Raw genomic sequence first — 20798 nt, forward strand, 5'->3', positions numbered from 1 at the left:
CTATTACTGTGCTGTAAGAAAGGATGAAGGAACAATTTCAGAGAAAACTGGGAAGATTTCTATGAATTGACTCAGGGTGAAATGAGCAGAAGAACCCAAAGTATATTTTAAGTAAGAAGCTATATTGTTTGTAAAAACAAACAACTTTGAAAGATTTTTTTTTCCTTTTTTCTTCCTAATGTGGGGATGGACTGGGAAGGTGAGAGGGAAAGAAAACAAATATGTGTTAATTGAAAAAAAAAATTAACTCTTTTTTAAGAAGGGAAAAAATTTGGTCAAATTAAAGTTAATTCCTCTTTCCCCAAATTATTTCCCTCATGTGCTATCTTTGCTGTTTCCCCTTAGACTTTTATGGGAATCAAAGAGCAGTATGTTAAACATAGATATCTCTATTATTTCCAAAAAAGCTCTATATAGCTATGTGGCACAATGGATAAGCATTAACTTTGGAATTTAAGTAAGGCCCCAGACTCTTAGAAGTTGTGTTGGACAAGTGACTTAAATACTATCTCATTTTCTGACCTCCCAGGGTGGTTGTGAGGACCAGATGAAAGAACATTCATAAAGTTTTTAGCAGAGTTTCTGACACATAGTGGGTGTTAGTTAATAAATGTTTGTTTCCTTCTTATACAAATAGAACTTTCATTCCTCTCCAGAAAAAATGAGAATACTTGGTTATATCCCAGACACTCTTCCTAAGGTGATGCCTCACATGGCACTTACCACAATGAGCTGTTTTGGGGTGAGATTCCACACCAATGCAGGAGTAGGTCTTAATTTTATTTTTTTTCAATTTTTATTTAAGTGACTTGCTCTAAGGTCACACAGCTAGGCAATTAAGTGTCTAAGGCTGGATTTGAATTCAGGTCCTCCTGATTCCAGGGCCAATGCTCTATCCACTGTGCCAATTAGCTGCCCCTAAGTCTTAATTTTTTTTTTTTTTAGATTTTTTTCAAGGCAATGGGGTTAAGTGGCTTGCCCAAGGCCACACGGCTAAGTAATTACTAAGTGTCTGAGGTTGGATTTGAGCCCAGGTACTCCTGACTCCAAGGCCGATGCTCTATCCACTGCGCCACCTAGCCACCCCCCCAGTCTTAATTTTCAAATGGTAACATTTCCCAACTTCATCCTTCACTCCTCCCTGAAAAAAGAAGGAAAAGCAGAATGGGGTTTTTAGTTAAATTAGGAATCTGAGTTCATTTCACCTATCTACATATCAGTGTTCCCTCTTAAGAACTTCACCTTAACTGTATTCTTTCTCTTCCATCTCCAGCCTGACTGGCAGCCCTATTTGCCCCAGAATGGAGATAATATTGAAGTTGCCTTTGCCTACTCTTCAGTGCTGTGGCCTTGGTCGGGGTATCTTGCCATCTCCATTTCTGTAACAAAGAAAGCAGCCTCCTGGGAAGGCATTGCCCAGGGTCATGTTATGATCACAGTATCCTCTCCTGCAGATATTGAAGTAAGTTTTGGATGATTAAGTAGTTCGCTTCAAAAGAGGTGAGGATTCTTATATCTCATATAAACTTTTTTTTTATATTTTCCGATTTGAAAATGACATGGCCATCTAATGTCCAAGTGATGGACATTACTAGGCTTCTAGACAATGGAATTTGAGACTTGGGGTCTTCTAGAGCTTTAGAAAATTTTACAGCTTTAAAAAGTTAAATTTTCAAGTGGTCCTATGTAAATTGTCCTAAATGCCTGTTTTTTTCTGCCTAACCCTAATGATGATGAGGGCTGCAGATATTTGAAGTTAAACATAAATTCCAAGCTCTGAGTTCAAAAGTGTTTTCCATGAGATTGACTAGAGTAATAATCCAAGGAATGTACTGGAAACTGTCTTCACAATTTTGGGGTTAAATTGGAAAATCTAACCAATAAAAGTTCATTCTCTCTTCTTGGAAATAGTTACCTTAGGCTTCTTTCTCTTTTCAGTCTAAAAATGGTGCAGAACAAACCTCAACTGTGAAGCTCCCAATTAAGGTGAAGATCATTCCTACTCCTCCTCGAAGCAAAAGAGTCCTCTGGGATCAGTATCACAATCTTCGCTATCCACCAGGATACTTTCCCAGGGATAATTTGAGAATGAAAAATGACCCCTTGGATTGGTAGGCATCTGCTGAGTAGAAACACAGATTGAGGGTCTTGGTGACTCAAAGCTGTAATAATCTTTATTTTTGGTGGTTACTATTCTGACTTGGGGAGGTGACATTTCCTGGCTACCTCTGTTTGGAACTGACATGTGTTGGGAGTAGGGAGGATTGCACAGGATCTCAGATAAGATTTCTTTTATTAGCACATGGGCTGTTTTTAAGTAAAATCTTCAACTGACAGTAGGAGAGGAGAAATTGTTGTAACTTCCTGCCATTTAAATGCTGCCCTTGCAATTTATATGAATATCTTTCATCATCTGGCAGCTCTTTGTTCTTTCAAAGCAAAAAGAGGGAGACAGGCAGACAGAAGAAAAAGAAAAGAAGGGAGAAAGACAAGGAGGGAGGGAAGAAAAAAGGGGAAAGGGAGGGAAAGAGGAGGAGGGAGAGAGGTGGGGTTGAGAAAGAAAGAAGGGAGAAAGAATGTTTATTTTATTAGAAAATTTTTTTTGCAATTTGAAATGGGAGGTTCTGAACCTTTGAGTATAGTGAATTTCAGATTAATGTTCATAGAAATCAACAAATATAAAATTATACCTCTTTGATAATTCAGATATCAACTTAATAGTTTTTAGCTTGTCCTTCCTAAGAACCTGATCAAAAATGTCCTTTAAACAAAAGAGAAAACACAAACCCAGTTATCAAAAAAAAAAGGACTTTGGTTTGATGTTAATGGAGTCTATAATGCTCTTCATTGGGGGATGAAAATTTCATCATACACAATTTAATCACTTTGTTGCTCTTTGACACCAGCTAAGATGAAGGAAGCATAGAAAGAAAATATATATATATATATGTAGTTAATGGAGTGATCAGAGCAGGATGGCCAGTTTTTGCTTAGGTTGTTCTTAATTGTAATTTAATGTCCAAAAATCAATTTTGTTTTTCATTGTAAGCACAAAATGTGACTGAAGAACTTAAAACTTTCATATAATAAGAAACTTCTTTAATTTCTGTTTTTCTCTCTTAGTGACAGATTATAAATGATACTCTCCGCTTCCAAAGTAGGAATTCAGAAATAGAATTGTCATTTTTAATGGCGATTTCAAATTAATTCTAAACATAATTCTAACTATTTTTGATGAAAAGTTTATACTATCCTTGAGCTGAATAGTAAAGCTCTTGTTTTCAGGAAGTTCTGATGGTATCTCTGTTTTTTTTTTAATTCTTCAATGCTCATACCTATCAAAAATCCAAATAAAAAGATTCCTAATATAAGGAAGACTTTATTTAAGTCACATATGCTGTAGGGTTTACAGAATTTGGAGCATTTTTGTCACAGCTGCTACTATCCTATAGAAAAATTTCATCACTTTATTGACAGACCATTGTCGGATTAGCTATATTCTGTGGTCACCAATTTGTCACCAGAAAATCCCATACTGGTGCTTTGTCGGAGTACTGTAGTTTCTCGTTGATGGGGGAGGGAACCATATCCATAAGGCCAAGGACTCTCACAGCATCCAGATCTTCACCAGAAGTGCTGTTTCCTATCAAATCAGGCCATAGGGTGAAACGGTTCTGGAAAAAAAGACAGTGAGAAGAATGTCTGTGCACAACATTCTCACTGATAAACACCTACACATGTCAAGCCATCATTCATTTGAGGTCTTCTCCAATTACTGAGGATAACAGCAACAATAATTCTATTCTATGGAGTGTTTGGCTTTTCTCGATTTGTAGTCTTCGGTAATCTGTCTCTCCCCCCAAAGTATCAGTCTTTTGTATGACACGTCCAAATAGTGACCTTTTAGCTGTCCATGAAGGCTGGGATGTAGAACTGACTCTCTTTAACAGCAATGGCTGGGTGCTTGTGGTTGAGCCCTTCCAGAACCTCCCCTAAAGGAGAGCACCCAGGCCAGTCATCTCTTCATTTTACTGGCTGCTCTCCTTTAGTTTTCTATCTTACCCTGGTGTTCCCTATCTTTTATGCTTCCTTAATATAGTAAACTCCTTGAGGGCAGGGACTGGCTCTCTTTTTTTTCTTTGTATTCCTTCTCTCCATTCCCCACCCCTATCCCCACCCCCCCCTTCACATTAGCACAGGCAGTTGATAAATGTTTATTGATTGACTGTTGAAAATTATAACTAGTCTTTAATATAGTTCTTCAAAGTTGGAAGTTTGCTCTCTAAGTTTTTTCATATGTTCTCTATTTGATCTTTATTGCTTTCTCCAGCTCTCCCAAGTGTTTCCCAGGGAAAGGGAAAGAAACTAGAATCTCTCTGGGTGTTAAACTTTGTAGTATCTTAACAAAATAATACATGATCTATATTACATAGATAACATAGATATTCTATATTTTAATATGACATTACTTTTATTGATCTGTGACAAAGGGTACTCCCTTCACAGGTTCAGATTGTAGCCTATTTCTTCCATCTTGGCAGCTCTTCCCAGATATCTCTGTGACTTCCCCCTGTCCTGTTAGGGTTATCTGCCTGCATAGGAATGGATATTACCTACAGTTTATATGTGCACACAGAGATTTGTAGGGGTGGGGTGGGGTGTTTTCCATTGCTTTTCACTTCCTGCCAGATGGCCAGGCTCTTTCTGCCACAGGTGGCTCCCTAGAATGTTCCTTCTGCCTGAGGGACTTGTAGCCCCATCACTTCTGGTTGTGTGACATTCTTCTGTGTCTAGCTCAGAGGTGACTTAGTGGCAACAAAGTCTCTGACTTCATATATTTGAAGAATTATCTCCTCAGAGGAAAATTAAGACTGGGGAATTTTAAAGGGAGGTGCATTTTGGCTCTCTCATGAAGATCTTCTGAACTCTCAAAGCTATCTCAAAGTAGAATAGATTGCCCTGTGAGAAGTAGCAAGTTCCCCATCACTAAAGGTATTTTAGAGGGCTTGAAATAGAGGATCCTCTGAGATCCTCCACAGTTCTGAAATTGTGGTGTTCTTTGACATTGGCATGCCTGTGGACATGCCTGTGATCCCCTAATCTGGTCAGCATTTTGTTCAAAAAATAACATGTGACTTTAATCATTTTAAAAAGCATGAAGTTATTTGATTTTCCGTGGATGCAGTTTTATCAAAGGCTGTTGATTTACTTTCTGCAGGAATGGGGACCACATACATACCAACTTCAGGGACATGTATCAACATCTGAGAAGTATGGGCTATTTTGTTGAAGTTCTCGGCTCACCCTTCACATGTTTTGATGCCAGTCAGTATGGTGAGTATGAACAAGTGTTTTTGTCCTTATTTTTATTCTACCTCATTTTAAAGTTTGTTAAATTATTAAAAATTGATCATAGTTAAAAGCAAAAAATGGTAACTCAAACATGATGCTTTACATCTAGGCTGACCAAAATGTGACCCACAGGTGGCCCACAATGTGGTTTTATGCAGCCCACTGTTTTAGTAAATGATGTCAAACCACCACAGGGCTCTCACTAAAATGACAAATCATAATATATTGTCTGTTGTTTCAACAAAAACTTTTAAAAGTAAGGTCAGACAGCCCTGCTTTATATAAATTATTTTGCTTGCCTTCCATGCCTAGGAAGTAGGTAGTACAGAATTATTATCCCTATTATTCAGATCATCATTAGTGAAGAAATGGCAAGTTAAAGAAAGAAGGTGACTTTCCCTAAAGTGTGTGACTAATCAGTAGCAGTCAGTGGACTCTGGCCAGGATGCTCACCAGAATTTTCAATGATCTCTTAATTGCCAAACTCAGCAGGCTTTCTTCCATCCTCCTTCTTGACACCATCCTTAGCCTCCTCCTACGTCTTCTCTTGATTTTCCTGTTCGTTCTGTAGTGGATCTTTATTCACATTGTGCCCACTAGCCATGGGGCTCCCCAAGGAGAATAGAACATTCATTGTACCATTCTTCAGAAAAAAAAAATCAGTTTTAAAATTTTTGATCTTTTAATTTCATCTCACAAGTTGCATTAAGCAGAGAAGATGAACTGAAAAAATGAGAACTATAAATACAACTGGGAGTTTGGGCCTAATCATTCTTTTACCATGTTTCTGAAACTGTTGGATATTGGGATAATTCAACATTCTACTGACATTTCTTAAATGCAGAGTGTGTGCAAGATGTTTTGTTAGGGACTTTGTATATTCAAAGATAAAAATGAAAATAATCCTTGCCCTAAAGAGGTTATTAAAATTGTATTCTCATTTGAGAATGTGAAAATGTTGTTTATTCAGGAACTCTGCTGATGGTCGACAGTGAAGAAGAATACTTCCCAGAGGAAATCAGCAAACTGAGGAGGGATGTTGACAATGGTCTTTCACTAATAGTGTTCAGTGACTGGTACAATACATCAGTGATGAGAAAAGTCAAGTTTTATGATGAAAATACAAGGTATTGCTGGGAAGCAGCCCTTGAAAAGCAAACTTGAAACTTGTTGGAGGAGCAGCTTATTAATAAACACAGAGAAGCTATTATTCATGCTGTTTATGGCCTCTTTGAGCTGGTAGGGAAATAGGGAAGTCAAAAGTATACTCTTAAATGTTACATGTCAAGTCAATTTTTGTGAAGTAAGTCTTTAAAAAACAGTACTCAGAGATACTTTATCATCATTTCTAATTAATTATTTGGGAGCTCCTAACACTTCTAGATTTGTCTATTTCTGTTTTTCTCCTCATCGGTTAATCTGTAAAACTTTAAAAAATGTATTCCTTAAGTACATTTAAGGAGCTGCTATAGTACATTCATTTGGAATTTTCTACCTTATATAATATAAATAATTGTCTCCTTATTTGCCTTCTCATTTTCTAATTCTGGATTTTTATATTCTTTTTTTTAATGGGTCAAGCACATGATTGTTTTACCTTTCTAGTAAGTTTCCATTTTCCTTTCTACACTAGACATAAAAAATTTAAAACGTCCAATGAAAGATTAACTTTTATATACTCAACATTCATTTACATCTCCATTAAAGTTCATGTGATAGTAACTGGGTATGGTTGATTCTATATATTTTGAATTTGGGGCAGGAGAAAATTATTTCTATCATGAAATGATCAAATGCAGGCAGTAATATTTTTAGTTTATATGTAACAATAAGTTTGCCTTCTCCTTTACAGACAGTGGTGGATGCCAGATACAGGAGGAGCTAATATTCCAGCTTTAAATGAACTTCTTTCTGTCTGGGGCATGGGTTTCAGTGATGGCCTCTATGAAGGGGATTTTACCTTGGCCAACCATGACAGTAAGACTTTTGTTTTGTTTTTAGAATAGGACATGTTTTTTCATAAGGAGTAAGAATTGAAGAAATATATCTGATATCAGTGATCTGATTTTCAGGTATAAAAGTATGATGCCTAAATACGGTAAAGTCTATAGAGAGGATCTCTGAAAAATTTCGAAGTAAATGGTATGTAGGATATGTAGATAATGAGTGTGTCTATATCAACAAATAAGATCTTTTTTGCTATGAAATACCATGATACTTGGAAATACTTTTTAACTTGGAATATGCTAATCACAAAATTCTTTACATGTTATTTGCTCTCAAAATTGTAAATCTTGTTTCTAATATTTATAAAAAAATTTAATAGTCAAATCTTCAAAAAATATCTCTAGAATATTTTACTTTATCTTTTATATTGATTTCCCCTTAGCCTGTTGTGGAAAAAGTATTGAATTTGGAATCGGAGGACCTGGCTCTTCTACTTAGGCCACTTCATCTTTGAGTGTCAGCTTCTTTATCTGCAAATTGAATTAGATTGAATTAGATGATCTCTAAAGTTCCTTCTGTCTCTGAATCATAAATTCCATGGTTTCATCAATATGGGCTTATCCTTTATATTCAAAGATCATAACTCTTCCCTAACTAAACAGTTTCATAAGTTTCTATAACCAAAAATATTTTTTACTTTGTGACCAACATCCTTTCCAGGCCTATTCTTAAAGCCTTTCTAGCTTGGTAGGCCCCAGCAGAGCATGCCACTTTCTAGCATGACCTTCAAGAACCCACAGGGAGGCATCAAAGCCAGAAAAACTCATGCTATCCTGGGTTTCTTTAAGGGAGATGGAGCACCCCAAACAAGGGAGATAACACTCTGTCCCTCTCAGGTTCCATCTGCTGGATCGTGTTTAGTTACAGATCCCACCCTAGAGGAACAACCTTCAACAAAGCAGAGATCTATACAAGAGTGGCTAAAAGAGAGACCCAGAGAGTGGACCTTGGAGGGATTTCTTTGTTAGACCTGGAGAAGAGGAGATGGGACGTGGTTGATGCCTCTTCTTCCAGAAGAGGAATTAGCTTTCTTTTTCTTGGCCTCAGAGATTAGAAATAGGAGCAATAAGTAGTAGAACCTGAAGAGGTGATGGTTTAGTCTTGGTAATCATCATTAGAGTCATCTCAAACTGGGGCAGTTGGACTGCTTGAGGTGTGAATCTATCTCCCTTAAGAAGAGACTGCATAGGGTGAGATGGGGGAGACAGTGGAAGATTTCTTTTTGAGGTTTGGATTAGATGATTAGGCTTTTGTTATCAGATCTGGTCTATATATAAGCATTTATTAAGGGAGGCTAAGTGCTAGGGAAACAAAGGAAGGCAAAAACAGACCCTACCCTCTAGGAACTTACTTTCAAGTTGAGGAGACACCATGTAAAAACTACACACAAACAGCGTCAACAGAGTTAGCCAGAGGAAAGCATTAGTTTCTCCCTGTATACTTATTCACTTGGTAATCTCATTGGCTCCATGGATTTAATTATCATCTGTATGCTATTGAATGTGGAGGCCTGAAGATGGCCCTGGATGAAAAGTGATAATAATCATGGTTAAATGACTTGTGCAAAGGTATATAGCTAGTAAGTGTCTAAGGTCAGATTTGAACTCAGGTTCTCTTTACTTTGGGGCTGGCATGCTACCCACTATATGCTGTTGCTTCTCTGCCTTTCCTTTCTCCATTTCTCTGCTGACCTCAATTCTCCAACTGCCTTTCAGACATTTTGAACTGGGTGTCCAGAAGACATCTTAAACTGAGCATATTCAAAATGGAGCTCATCTTTCCCTCCATCCTAATTTCCCTATGACTGGTGAGAGCACCACTATCCTCCCAAGGCCCCAGGCTTGCAACTTAGGTGTCACACTTAGGTCTTTATGGTCCTTCAGATACTCCTCACCTGTGCTTCCTCCTAAATATTACCAAGATGTTTGGTGATTTCATCTTTGCATTATTTCTCAAACTACCTTCTTTCCTCTGACACTGGCCCTTATCACCTCACAACTGAATTATTGCAATAGCTGCTGGTGGGTCAGCTTGCCTCAGAATCTCTTTCCACTCCACTCCAGTCCATCCTCCATTCAGCCAACATGTGCTTTTCCTAAAGCACAAGGCTGATCATGTCACCTACCTACTAAGTAAACTCCAGTGTCTCCCTGTGATTTCTAGGATTATATACAAAATTCCCGGTTTGTTGTTCAAAGCTCTTCATAACCTAGTCCCCTCCTACCTTTGTAGTCTTCTTATATCCTGCCATGTCCCCTCTGATCCAATGATACTGGCCTCCTGACTTATTCCATGAACAAGATATTCCATGTCTTGGTGATTCTGGTCATTTTATGTCTCTCTCCCTCCTCATCTCTACCTACTTGTTACACTGACTTTCTTTGAGTTCCAACTAAAATGCCATCTTCTATAGCAGGGGCAGGGAGCATCTGACCCGCAGGCTATATTAATGTCTGCAAAATCATTTGGTTTGATGCTGCCATAGCAACCGTAGGCGGGACTCAAAATTCAATAAATCTAGGGGCTTTTTTAAAAAATACTAAATTAATTGTTTGACCAAACATAGGCTAATTTTTAAGTTTAAAGTTTTTTTTAAGTTTTAAGATAATTTGGTATGACCCAAGAATGTTATTGTAAGTAACCAAATTCCCCTTGAAAGAAAAGTTTCCTCACCACCCCTGTTCTATAGAAAGTCTTTCCCAATTCCTCTTAATTCTAGTGCTTTCTTTCTTTCAATGATTTCTATTTATTCTGTCTTCTACATGATGATGTTTGTTCTTCATTGTTGGGTTTGGTTCTTTTTTTTCAAGGCAGTGAAGTTAAGTGACTTGCCCAATGTCACACAGCTAGATAATTGTGTCCTTCATTGTTGAAGAAGACCTTGACAGGGACAGCTACATGGCACAGTGGATAGAGCACCAGCCTTTTAAGTATCTGAGTTCAAATCTGGCCTCAAGCTTTGCAAAAAAAAAGAATACCTTGACATCAGGGAGGCAATGCCATGATATGCCATAAATTAGATTTGAGTGAGGGGCTGTTGTGCTAAGGCTAAGGCACCAAACTCTTGTGGAGCTATATGGGTCCATTCTAAAATATGACTAAGGCAGCTGGAGATGGCCCTGGATGCAAAGTGGTAATCAGGGTTAAATGACTTGTACAAGGTCATATAGCTAGTAAGTGTCTAAGGTAGGATTTGAACTCAGGTTCTCTTTACTGAGGAACTGGCATGCTACCCACTGTACCATCTGGCTGCCCTGACTTATCCAGGGTCATAAGTATCTTAAGGCTAGATTTGAACTCAGTTCTTACTCTTAAGGCCTATTTACTTATTTGTTTATTATTTCTTCCTTTAGATTGTGAGCTCCTTGTAGTCAGGGACTGTCTTTTGCCTCTTTTTGTATCCCCCAGCATTTTGTTAATTGACTGTGACTAATTTGAAAGAAGCCCTGGAGATAGGAAGGAAGAAGCCAGAGGAAAGTTGGGAGTTGAGAGTATCTTATCCAAGGAACAGCACAGAGGTCAGAGTCACTGTAGAGAAATAAGGTAGAAGAATACTGGAAAGGTAGGAAGGAGACAATTATTAAGGGCTTTATAAGCCAAATGGAATTTTATATTGTTAACTGGAGGTAACAGGAGTTTATTGAAAGTAATATTAGGAGAGGATGAACAGGAAAGAGTGACATAGTGATCTTCTAACTTGTGAGTGGAGTGTGGACAGGAAAAGGGAAAGCTTTAGAAGGATTCCAGAAATGAGGCAATGAGGACTTGTACCAGGATGTGTAGAAGTATCAGAAGAGAGAAGGGGCTATAAATGAGAAGCATTTTTTAGGTAGAATTGGCTTGATATGGAGTGATAAGAGAGAGGGAGGGAGGACTAGAAGATGATGTCTATAAGAATAGGGACAGTAGGAAGAGGAAAGGGCTTGGAGGAAAGGATGATAAATTCAGTTTTGGCCATGTGGATTTTCAGATGTCTATGAGATATCCAACTGGAGATGTCTAGGAGGCAATTAGAGATGTGAGACTAGAAGTCAGGAGAGGAAAAAAAACTAGACACTGATCCGTGGTTACAAGAGAGGACCTGGATGAAGACACAGCAAAGGAGATTGAGAAGACATCCTTCTAATTGTTAGATTTTTGTGACTTGATAAAGTAATTCACATTTCTAACCCAAAATATATTCATAGATAATTTGGAATTGTATGTACATTCTGAGAATTAAGTGAGATTTTGTAACTTTTATATGCTTTCTTTTAAGAATTTAAAAAGATAAGATTTCCTCAAAAGTGGAAAAAATACAGCAGAATAAGATACACTTTGAAATATGCAAAGGTTCAAAAATTTTTTTACATTTTTTATATTGATTATAGAAATGGTATTATGTTGATTTTGGTTTATTGTCCTTTTTGTTCCTTCTAATTGGATTAATTACTGGCTTAAAAAATCATCAATTATGGTGTTATCTTTCAAAAATCTAAACACTTGTTTTTCAGTGTATTATGCATCAGGGTGCAGTATTGCTAAATTCCCAGAAGATGGCATTGTGATCACGCAGACCTTCAAGGACCAAGGTAGAGAACACTGTTCATTGGTTTTCTTATATATGTATATATATATATATATATATATAAATGTCTTTTTAGGCTCCTACAGTGAGTGAGTGAGGTACAGTGTCCTGGGCTAAGGGCTACAAGGATCACATGGTCCTTCTCTTCCTCAAGCTCAGTCAAGAATATATGTGAAGAATAAGCCAAAAACTCCAAAGTACTGATTGCCTTAGGTGTGAAATTATTCCCAGGTTGGAGAATCATTTAGGAAATTTGAGGGTCTAGGGGAGAAAGCACGTTTCATTAGAAAGAGGTTTGGGATTGTAATTTAGAACTGTGTGTGAATCCTGCTTCTGTTGCCAGGAACTATATTACTGTAGGTCATGACTAGACAACCTCTGATGGGGTCTTTTCATGTTCCAAATCCATGTATGATCTTGGGATGGCAAGGATCAGACAGACTATGATAGAATAGAAAATTGTTTAGCCTCACTCCAATAGTAGGGATGCTGATAAAAGCAGGATCACCTCTGTTCCTCCAGGGGCTCATCGTCTAATGGAGACAACACTCTTGGGAGGGCAGAGTGGAAGAAAAAGTTAAGCACCATAGAGTCTCTCCTCGCTCAGTTGACCACCAAAATAGTTTTCCTAAATCACAGCTCAATGATCACGTCACTCTTCTACTCAATGTCAATGGAAATTTGCTTCCCTGCTGCCTCCAGGAACAAATACAAATGCTGTTTGGCATTCAGAATCCCCCTCCTACCTTTCCAGTCTTCTTATCCCTTATTCCCTAGCTCATATCTTCAGTCCAGTGATCTTGGTCTCCTGGCTATTGATAAGACCTTCTAAAGTCTCTTGGTTCCAGGCATTTTCTTTTGTCATCCCTCATGCTTGAAATGTTCTCCCTCATCACCCTGATTCTGACTTGCCTGGCTTCCTTTAATTCCCAGCTAAATTCCCACCTTCTCCAGGAAGCCTTCCCCAACCTCTCTTCATCCTGGTGCCTGCCCTCTGCATTCTTTCTGGTTTATTCCATGTATTGATTCTTTGTTCATAGATGTTTGCAGATCGTCTTTCCTTTTAGACTGTGAAATCTTTGATTCTGTTGCCTTTTATCCCCATGATTAGCACAGTGTCTGGCCTTTGATGAATGTTTGTTGACTGGCTGACCAGTAGCATTGGGTGACAGGTCTGAGCTGAGTCAGAGACCAGGACAGACAGCAGCACAGGGGCCAATTGCATCCTTCCTGATTTTGTGCAACAAACTGGTAGCATTTTGGGGTCTTTTTGAGTTCATCTATGGAGGGGACCAAAATGATGCATTTTCACACCCAGGTGTTTCCTTAAATCGCTAGCATTGATGGAACCACTTTGGACGGAAAGCCCTACACACTGCTGTCAATGAGAGTCACCTTTTGCCTTCTTCAGAAACCAATCAGTAAGCACAATTGAGGCTGCAGAGATAGAAATGAAATAATCTTGTGCTCAAATAGTTTACATTCTACAGGAGGAGACAACATCTGCAAACAAACTTATTTACAAAGTAGAATTTTAGGTAGAAAAAAGTATTGTTTGAATAGAGTTTTGAAGGAAAGAAGGAATTCTAAGAAGGTAAGATGAAGGGGAGACTACATTCTAGTGTGAGGAACAGCCTGTTCAAAGGTATAGAAGTGGGAGATGGTTGATCTCCATGAGGAATAGCAAATATGATCCAGCATGGTGGACTCATTCAGTGAGTGGATGGATGTGAAGGAAGAATGGAAAGATAGGAAAAGAAGGACTAGTGATTATGAAGACCTTTGGATGCTAAAGGAGTCTAGATTTGGTCCTCTAGGTAGTAAGGTGCTAACTAAAGTGAGGTGGTCAGACCTAGGCTTTAGGAGAATAGCATTGACAGAAGACCATGTAAAAGGCTCTTTCTGTGGCCTGAATGAGGGTCAGGCTCATGAAGGGAAAGATGGGAGCATGTGTGAGAGATGTGGTAGCATGGAAACATGCTTGGGCCGTTCTGTCCTGAGGCTGGCATGGTCCTTGAGGGCATCTTCACTAGCTCGATCCCTAATTGAGCTGAATGACCACTAGTCTAGGGTTTTGTTTTTTTTTTAGGTTTTTGCAAGGCAAATGGGGTTAAGTGGCTTGCCCAAGGCCTCACAGCTAGGTCATTATTAAGTGTCTGAGACTGGATTTGAACCCAGGTACTCCTGACTCCAGGGCCAGTGCTTTATCCACTGTGCCACCTAGCTGCCCCTAATCTAGGTTTTTTAAAATATAGAGAACAGTGGATGTGCAGTGCAGCCATCCCAGAGGTTGTGGCCATGGACTGCCCTTTATTAGCCACATGATTTGGGGGAGAAGTCCCTTCAGTTCTGAGCACTGATTTCCCTGAGCACCTGCTCTTCCTTCCCTTGCTCCTCGAGGTCAGTGGCTCTAGGCTGGCAGGGCTGTGTCCATCTGAGGTTTGCTGCCCCCCCCCCCCAACTCCAGGCACAGCCAGGAGTCAGGAAGGGAATTGAATGAGTGCCTCTGGTACCCTGCAAGGGGCTGTGCAGATTTATGGTGGGTGGTGGTATTTTTTTTTTAATTGTCTATTCAGATCTTTGACTATAACTCCATTGTCTATTATTAGTCATTTATTTTTATATATATATATATATATATATATAGATAGATAGATAGATATGCATATATTTTTAAATGATATTTTATTTTTCCAATTACATGTTATAAATGTTTTTCAACATCCATCCACATGCATATGTATATTTTTAAGTTATATAATTTCCTTCCACCCTCCCTTCCCACCCCACTCCCCTTGGTGACAGTCCAGTGAATATTGTACATACACATTTGTGTTGAACTTGTTTACAGTTAAATTATTTTTGGTATGAGGAATTGGGATTAAGGGAAAAGAAAGGAAACCATGAGATAGGAAAGATAAACATAAGAGAAATTAAAAAAAAATAATGTATTGTTCATTCACTTTCTGTAGGATTTATTTTGTTTTGTTTTTCTTCCTCTGGATGGGGATATCATTGCCCATAGGCAGTCTCCTAGGGTTGTCCTAGCTCTCTGAACTTCTGAGAGGAGATACTTTCATTAAGGTTGATCATCTCACAATGTTGTAGTTAATGTGTACAATGTTCTCTTGGTTCTACCCCCTTTGCTCAGCATCAGGTCCTGTAATTCATTCTCTAGAGTCTGACCATTTATGGTTTTTTATAGAACAATAGTATTCCATCCCATACACATACCATAATTTGTTCAGCCATTCCCCAATTTGATGGTCATCCCCTCAATTTCCGATTCTTTGCCATTACAGAAAGTGCTACTATGAATATTTTGGAACATGTGGGAATTTTCCTATTGTTTTATGATTTTTTCTGGATATAGGCCCAGAATTGGTATTGCTAGTCAGAGGGCATATTCAGTTTCACTGCTCTTTGGGGCCATAGTTCCATATTGCTCTCCAGAATGGTTGGATCAGTTCACACCTGGTGGTGGTATTTTTTGAGATCAGTTTATAATTTTAAATCATCTAAACTGTCATCAGTATATGAACTCATCGGCCACACACACACACACACACACACACACACACAATGATTCTGTAAGGCATGCCAGGCTTTCGTTGTGCCCAGAGAATGGGGTGATTTGAGTCTTTTTAACCATCAGAGGAAAGTGAGTCCTGGAATTAGGAATCAAATCTACACCATCAGTTTAAGGGAAAATAAAAGCTAGTATGTGCATAAAGTCATTTACTGTTGAAGGCATTAACTCTCTTGCTTAAATTCAGTTCACTTTTACTAGGGGATCAGATTTATCTGTGACATTCACAATATGAATGAGCTCTCAAGTGACAGTTCATTTCTTTACTAAAATACTTGAGTATATAACATTTTCACTTGGTTTTTAAATTCTGCTAAATTACTGGTTTTTTTCCTTATTGTCTCAGGTTTGGAGGTTTTAAAGCAGGAGACAGCAGTTGTTGAAAATGTCCCTATTTTGGGACTTTATCAGCACCCTTCAGAGGGTGGAGGCCGCATAGTTCTATACGGAGACTCGAACTGCTTGGATGATAGTCATCGGCAAAAGGGTGAGAGCCATTGTATGGTCCCTGAGAAGACAATGGGTTTTAGTCATGAACTTGGATGATCAGATCTGAAGTCCTAGTGTCCAGAGAGCAGACATAGGACCTCCATCCCCAGAGAGAGCCCCGGGTATCTTCCCCTGGCTCCTCATAGGCCTCCTCAGATGCTCCGTCTGCAGCTAGATGCCCATTGTCACTGGGAGCCAGCTTGTCTTCTCTGGTGCTTTGGAGATCTGTTCTTTGTCCTCTCTGTGTTCCTTGTGCTTTGCATCCTTGGCATCTGTGCTGGACAGGTGCCAGGAAATGTGGTGTCAAGTAGCAACTGGCACACTTAGTAACTTAACTTCTCTCAGTGTCAGTGTCCTCCTCTGGAAAAAAGGAAGGTCATGTTTGCCCCACTGACTACTGCACTGGGAGACTGTGAGAAAATTGCTCTCTGTTCTCCTCTTATCAGATTAAAATCTAGGTCTTTTGACTCACACTCTTGGTCACTGGGAAGAGAAATTTAGAGTGTGCTCATTTTCGCCTTTGTCCAAAAGTAATTTTACAAGTGCAGAAGCCATGTTTCAAGTTATAAATTCTGAATGTTAACTAGAAAGCATCCAAAGGAAAAAAAAATCTTCATTTTTTGCTTTGTATTATGAAGCATAAATTAAAGTTCTGTCTTATTCCTGGTATACCAGCAATCCTCACAAAGTTGAATTTCCAACTTGAATAGGAAACCCTCAAAAGATACTGGACTCTTTTTAAAAATCAGAAGTGGAGGTTAAAGTGATATTTGGATTAAAAGAGTAATTTCAGGGACAGCTAGGTGGTGCAGTGGATAGAGCAGTCAGGAGGCCCTAAGTTCAGATTCAGCCTCAGGCACTTAATAATTACCTAGCTGTATGACCTTGGGCAAGTCACTTAACCCCATTGCCTTGAAACCCCCCCCAAAAAAAGGGGAAAAAAGGAAAAAAGCATAATTTCATTTTTCTTCAGTTTTTTTTTCCAAAAGTTGAGATTCCCTGAAAGTCTTTTTAAAAATTGTCATATGCCTGAGAAGATTGTACTTGTCTGAAATTTCCAGTATTGACTTTGACAGGCTCCTTTTGGGCCCTCTTGAACCTTGCAGGCACAATGTCACAAGGACTTATGAAGAAAAGACAAGACTTGGTGGGTTATGTCTTTGTGACATTTGAGATCTAGTCAGCCTGGACACAGAGGAGAATGGGTGGAAATAATCGTTGTAGGCACAAGTTCAATATAGCTTCTTCATTTTTCTGAAAGAAAAATTAAATTTCTCTCTGATCAAAACAAGAATTAAAAAAATACTTTATTCTCTCTCTATATATATATAATATATAATATTATATACTTCATATATATAATATATATAATATATAATATATATAAAATAGTAGTTTCTGTTTTTTTTGTAAGGTTCTGAATTTTACAATTTTCCCCCCACCTTCCCTTCCCTTGTGCCCCCCAAGGGAATATGATAATTTTTATATTGTTTCCATGCTGTACAGTGATCATTTGAATGTGTTGAAACAACATATTCTTGAGGAAAAAATTAAATATTAGAGATAGCAAAATTATGTAGTACATAAGACAGTTAAAAAAAAACCCAAAGGCAATAGTCTTTGGTCTTTGTTTTAACTACACAGTTCTTTTTCTGGATATAGATAGTATTCTCCATGGCAGATACCCTAAAATTGTCCCAATTATTGCATTGACAAAATGAGCAAGTTCATTAAGATTGATCATCACTCCCATGTTGCTGTTAGGGTTTACAATGTTCTTCTGGTTCTGCTCATCTCACTCAGCATCAGTTCATACAAGTCTTTCCAGGCTTCTCTGAATTCCCATCCTTCCTGGTTTCTAATAGAACAGTAGTGTTTCATAACGTCCATGTACCATAATTTGTTCAGTCATTCCCCAGTTGATGAACATTCACCCAATTTCCAGTTCTTTGCCACCACAAACAGGGATGCTGTAAATATTTTTGTACAAGTGATATAAAACAAGATTTTTATTTTATTTTTTAGGATTTTTGCAAGGCAAATGGGGTTAAGTGGCTTGCCCAAGGCCACACAGCTAGGTCATTATTAAGTGTCTGAGGTTGGATTTGAACTCAGGTCCTCCTGACTCCAGGGCCGGTACTCTATCCACTGACCACCTAGCCACCCCAAAACACGATTTTTAAAGATTCTTTTCTGTCATAGAACTTTAGACTAGCTGTCACTAAATAGGAAGTGATCCCAGAATTCTCTTTTACATCTAGAGAATCAGTCTTTTTTTTTAAACATATTCCATTGCATGGTATGTAATTAGAAATTTTAAAAAATCAAATATGGAAAAGGAAGATGGATGTTAAAGCACAGTCATGGCTCATACTAGTTGCTTGGGACAGACTTTCAAGAGGCTAATGAGTATTTCTTCTCGTGGGAGCTGACTAGGGTTTTACTTGTCATATTTCTTATTTCTAAATTGGTATTTTAGTAATAATAAGCGCTGTCTAAAAATGTAATAATCCTCCTTCTTGGATGATTTGACATTGATCATTTATGAGGTTTTTTTTTTGTTTATCCAGACTTAACCCACATTTCACCTTTTCTGTTGTTTAGTATTTCCACTCTGGATAACAGAGATTATATCCAGCTATATTCCTCAGCTTCCTCTTCCCCCACCCCCATATTAGTTGGGGTTTTTTTTTTTGTTTTTTTTGTTTAGGTTTTTGCAAGGCAAATGGGGTTAAGTGGCTTGCCCAAGGCCACACAGCTAGGTAATTATTAAATGTCTGAGACTGGATTTGAACCCAGGTACTCCTGACTCCAGGGCTGGTGCTTTATCCACTGCGCCACCTAGCCACCCCCCCCCATATTATTTTTAATATTTTTGATAACCTTCATATCTTTTTTTTCAGGTCTAATCCCTTCTTAGCAGTTTTCTTAATTATCACTGTTAATTAACCCACAGATTGCTTTTGGCTTCTGGATTCTCTCCTTCAGTTTACTTCTTATGGAGTGATACCTCCAAGTCTCAGCCATTCTGAAAATAGGCATCGCCCTCCAAATGGAGCAGGCTCTCCTCTCCCAGAAAGGATGGAAGGTAAATGAGTTGATGCACCCTCTTGAAGGAAGATAATTGGATTAGATTTAACTTGGGAATTCTGTAGCAGACATTCTAACCAAACTTTGAAGTTGATCTGTCATTGATTTCCTTGATTGCATTGTATTCAATAATACTAGTTTTTAAGTGCTTAAAAATTTGAATGGAGTATTTGTTTCAAAGATATTTCATGAATTTTTTTCATTTACAATTTTAATTACTAGAGTAAACAGATAAATCAGTGTGGAAAAATCACCAAAACTACAGTCTCTTTATCAACATCCTATTATGAAAGTTATCTCTGCAGTAGTCCTAGGCATCAAATGGATTCTTAGTAAATGTTGACTCATAAAAGGGACACACATGGAGCAGTGCAGTAGAGATGGCACTAATAATTGTGGTGAAGAACTACTCACATCTTTGAAGGCTTGCTGATTGAAGTACCTTCTATATCACTATAGAGATTTGAAAAATTGGGAGAAATTATTTTTGCCCTTCCATTTTTAATAGTGGTAATTTGTGTGTGTGTGTGTGTGTGTGTGTGTGTGTGTGTGTACCACAGGAAACCATCTACATCGTTATTCAAAGGTACTTGAGGCCCATTTAGGAGATCCGAAACCCCGTGCTTTGCCTGCCTGTCCTCACCTGTCTTGGGCCAAACCACAGCCTCTAAATGAAACTGCCCCCAGGTAAGCGTTTCTTCTGTTATTTCACCGTTCACTTTTAGGGTTTGTTCCAGATGTTTAAAATCTTCCTATTTGTTCAGATAGAGTTGGATTTTATTCTACATTCTACTAGGCACAGACAAAATAAATTAGTTCCTGCCCTTAAGGATCATATGTTCTACTTGGACCATGATATATGTGTACATGCTAAATAAATACAAAGTGTGTACCAAATAATACAAAATCATTTCCATGGAATAGAAGAAGGGCCTCTTGTTTGAAGAGGACTATTTAAATGGGTATTCAGGAATTGTAAGAGCTAGGAAGAAGGAATGAATGCCAGCCCTGGGGCAGAGAGGGCCAGTGGGCAGCTCTGGTAGAGGCACAGAGAACATTATGGAGAAGGGACAGAAAATGGGTCTAATTGTCGGGAATGGACTGGGGAATGGCTGGGGAGAGGGAAATTTGATACTAATGTGAAACTAGAGAGAGATTGTGAAGGGATCTGTATATCAGTCAAAGGACTTTATTCTACAGACAGAAGGGAGCCACTGAAACCTTGAATAGGAGAGGAATTTGGTAAAATTTAATACTGGTTTGTCATTTGTGGAGAATATTTTAGATATTCCCATTTAATCATTCAGACCTAGTTTCTGACATGTAGTAATTTATTTATCTGTCTTTTGATATTGACCCTCTAAAATAGATCTTTTATCACAAAAAAAATTCATAGGGAGACACAGGCAGGCAGTACAATTTGGTTGCTACCATATTGGATTTAATGCCCAGCAGAAAAAAAATAAAAGAACAGAAGTTGAGGTTTTCATATAAATTTTTCTGTGTGTTTATTGAAGCATTCTTGTTTGATACTTAAAAGTTCATAATAAAAATTTCTTTTAAAAAAATCACAGATAAATTTTATCTCTTCAGTTAGAGTTGCTTAAATAAGAGATTCAGAGTCATGCTGGATACTATCTATTTCCATTTTTAAGTTGAAATTTAAGAAAATACAGTACTTTCTTAAATCATAAGTGAATAGTG

General features: G+C 38.1%; 1 protein-coding gene across 6 annotated transcripts in view; it reads left to right on the forward strand.

Annotated features, from left to right (window-relative positions):
• MBTPS1 (membrane bound transcription factor peptidase, site 1) overlaps positions 1-20798 on the forward strand; it is a 66346-nt gene that overhangs the window by 38717 nt on the left and 6831 nt on the right. For all 6 annotated transcript variants that reach the window (XM_074201996.1, XM_074201992.1, XM_074202003.1 and 3 more), the window contains exons 13-21: positions 1274-1462; positions 1939-2111; positions 5219-5334; positions 6323-6479; positions 7205-7329; positions 11853-11930; positions 15862-16002; positions 18961-19092; positions 19655-19781. In XM_074201996.1, the coding sequence (XP_074058097.1) occupies positions 1274-1462; positions 1939-2111; positions 5219-5334; positions 6323-6479; positions 7205-7329; positions 11853-11930; positions 15862-16002; positions 18961-19092; positions 19655-19781 (1238 nt within the window). The remainder of the gene's footprint in view (positions 1-1273; positions 1463-1938; positions 2112-5218; positions 5335-6322; positions 6480-7204; positions 7330-11852; positions 11931-15861; positions 16003-18960; positions 19093-19654; positions 19782-20798) is intronic.

The sequence above is a fragment of the Macrotis lagotis genome, chromosome 1 (assembly GCF_037893015.1).
Source record: "Macrotis lagotis isolate mMagLag1 chromosome 1, bilby.v1.9.chrom.fasta, whole genome shotgun sequence".
In the NCBI taxonomy this organism is placed as follows: Eukaryota; Metazoa; Chordata; class Mammalia; order Peramelemorphia; family Peramelidae; genus Macrotis; species Macrotis lagotis.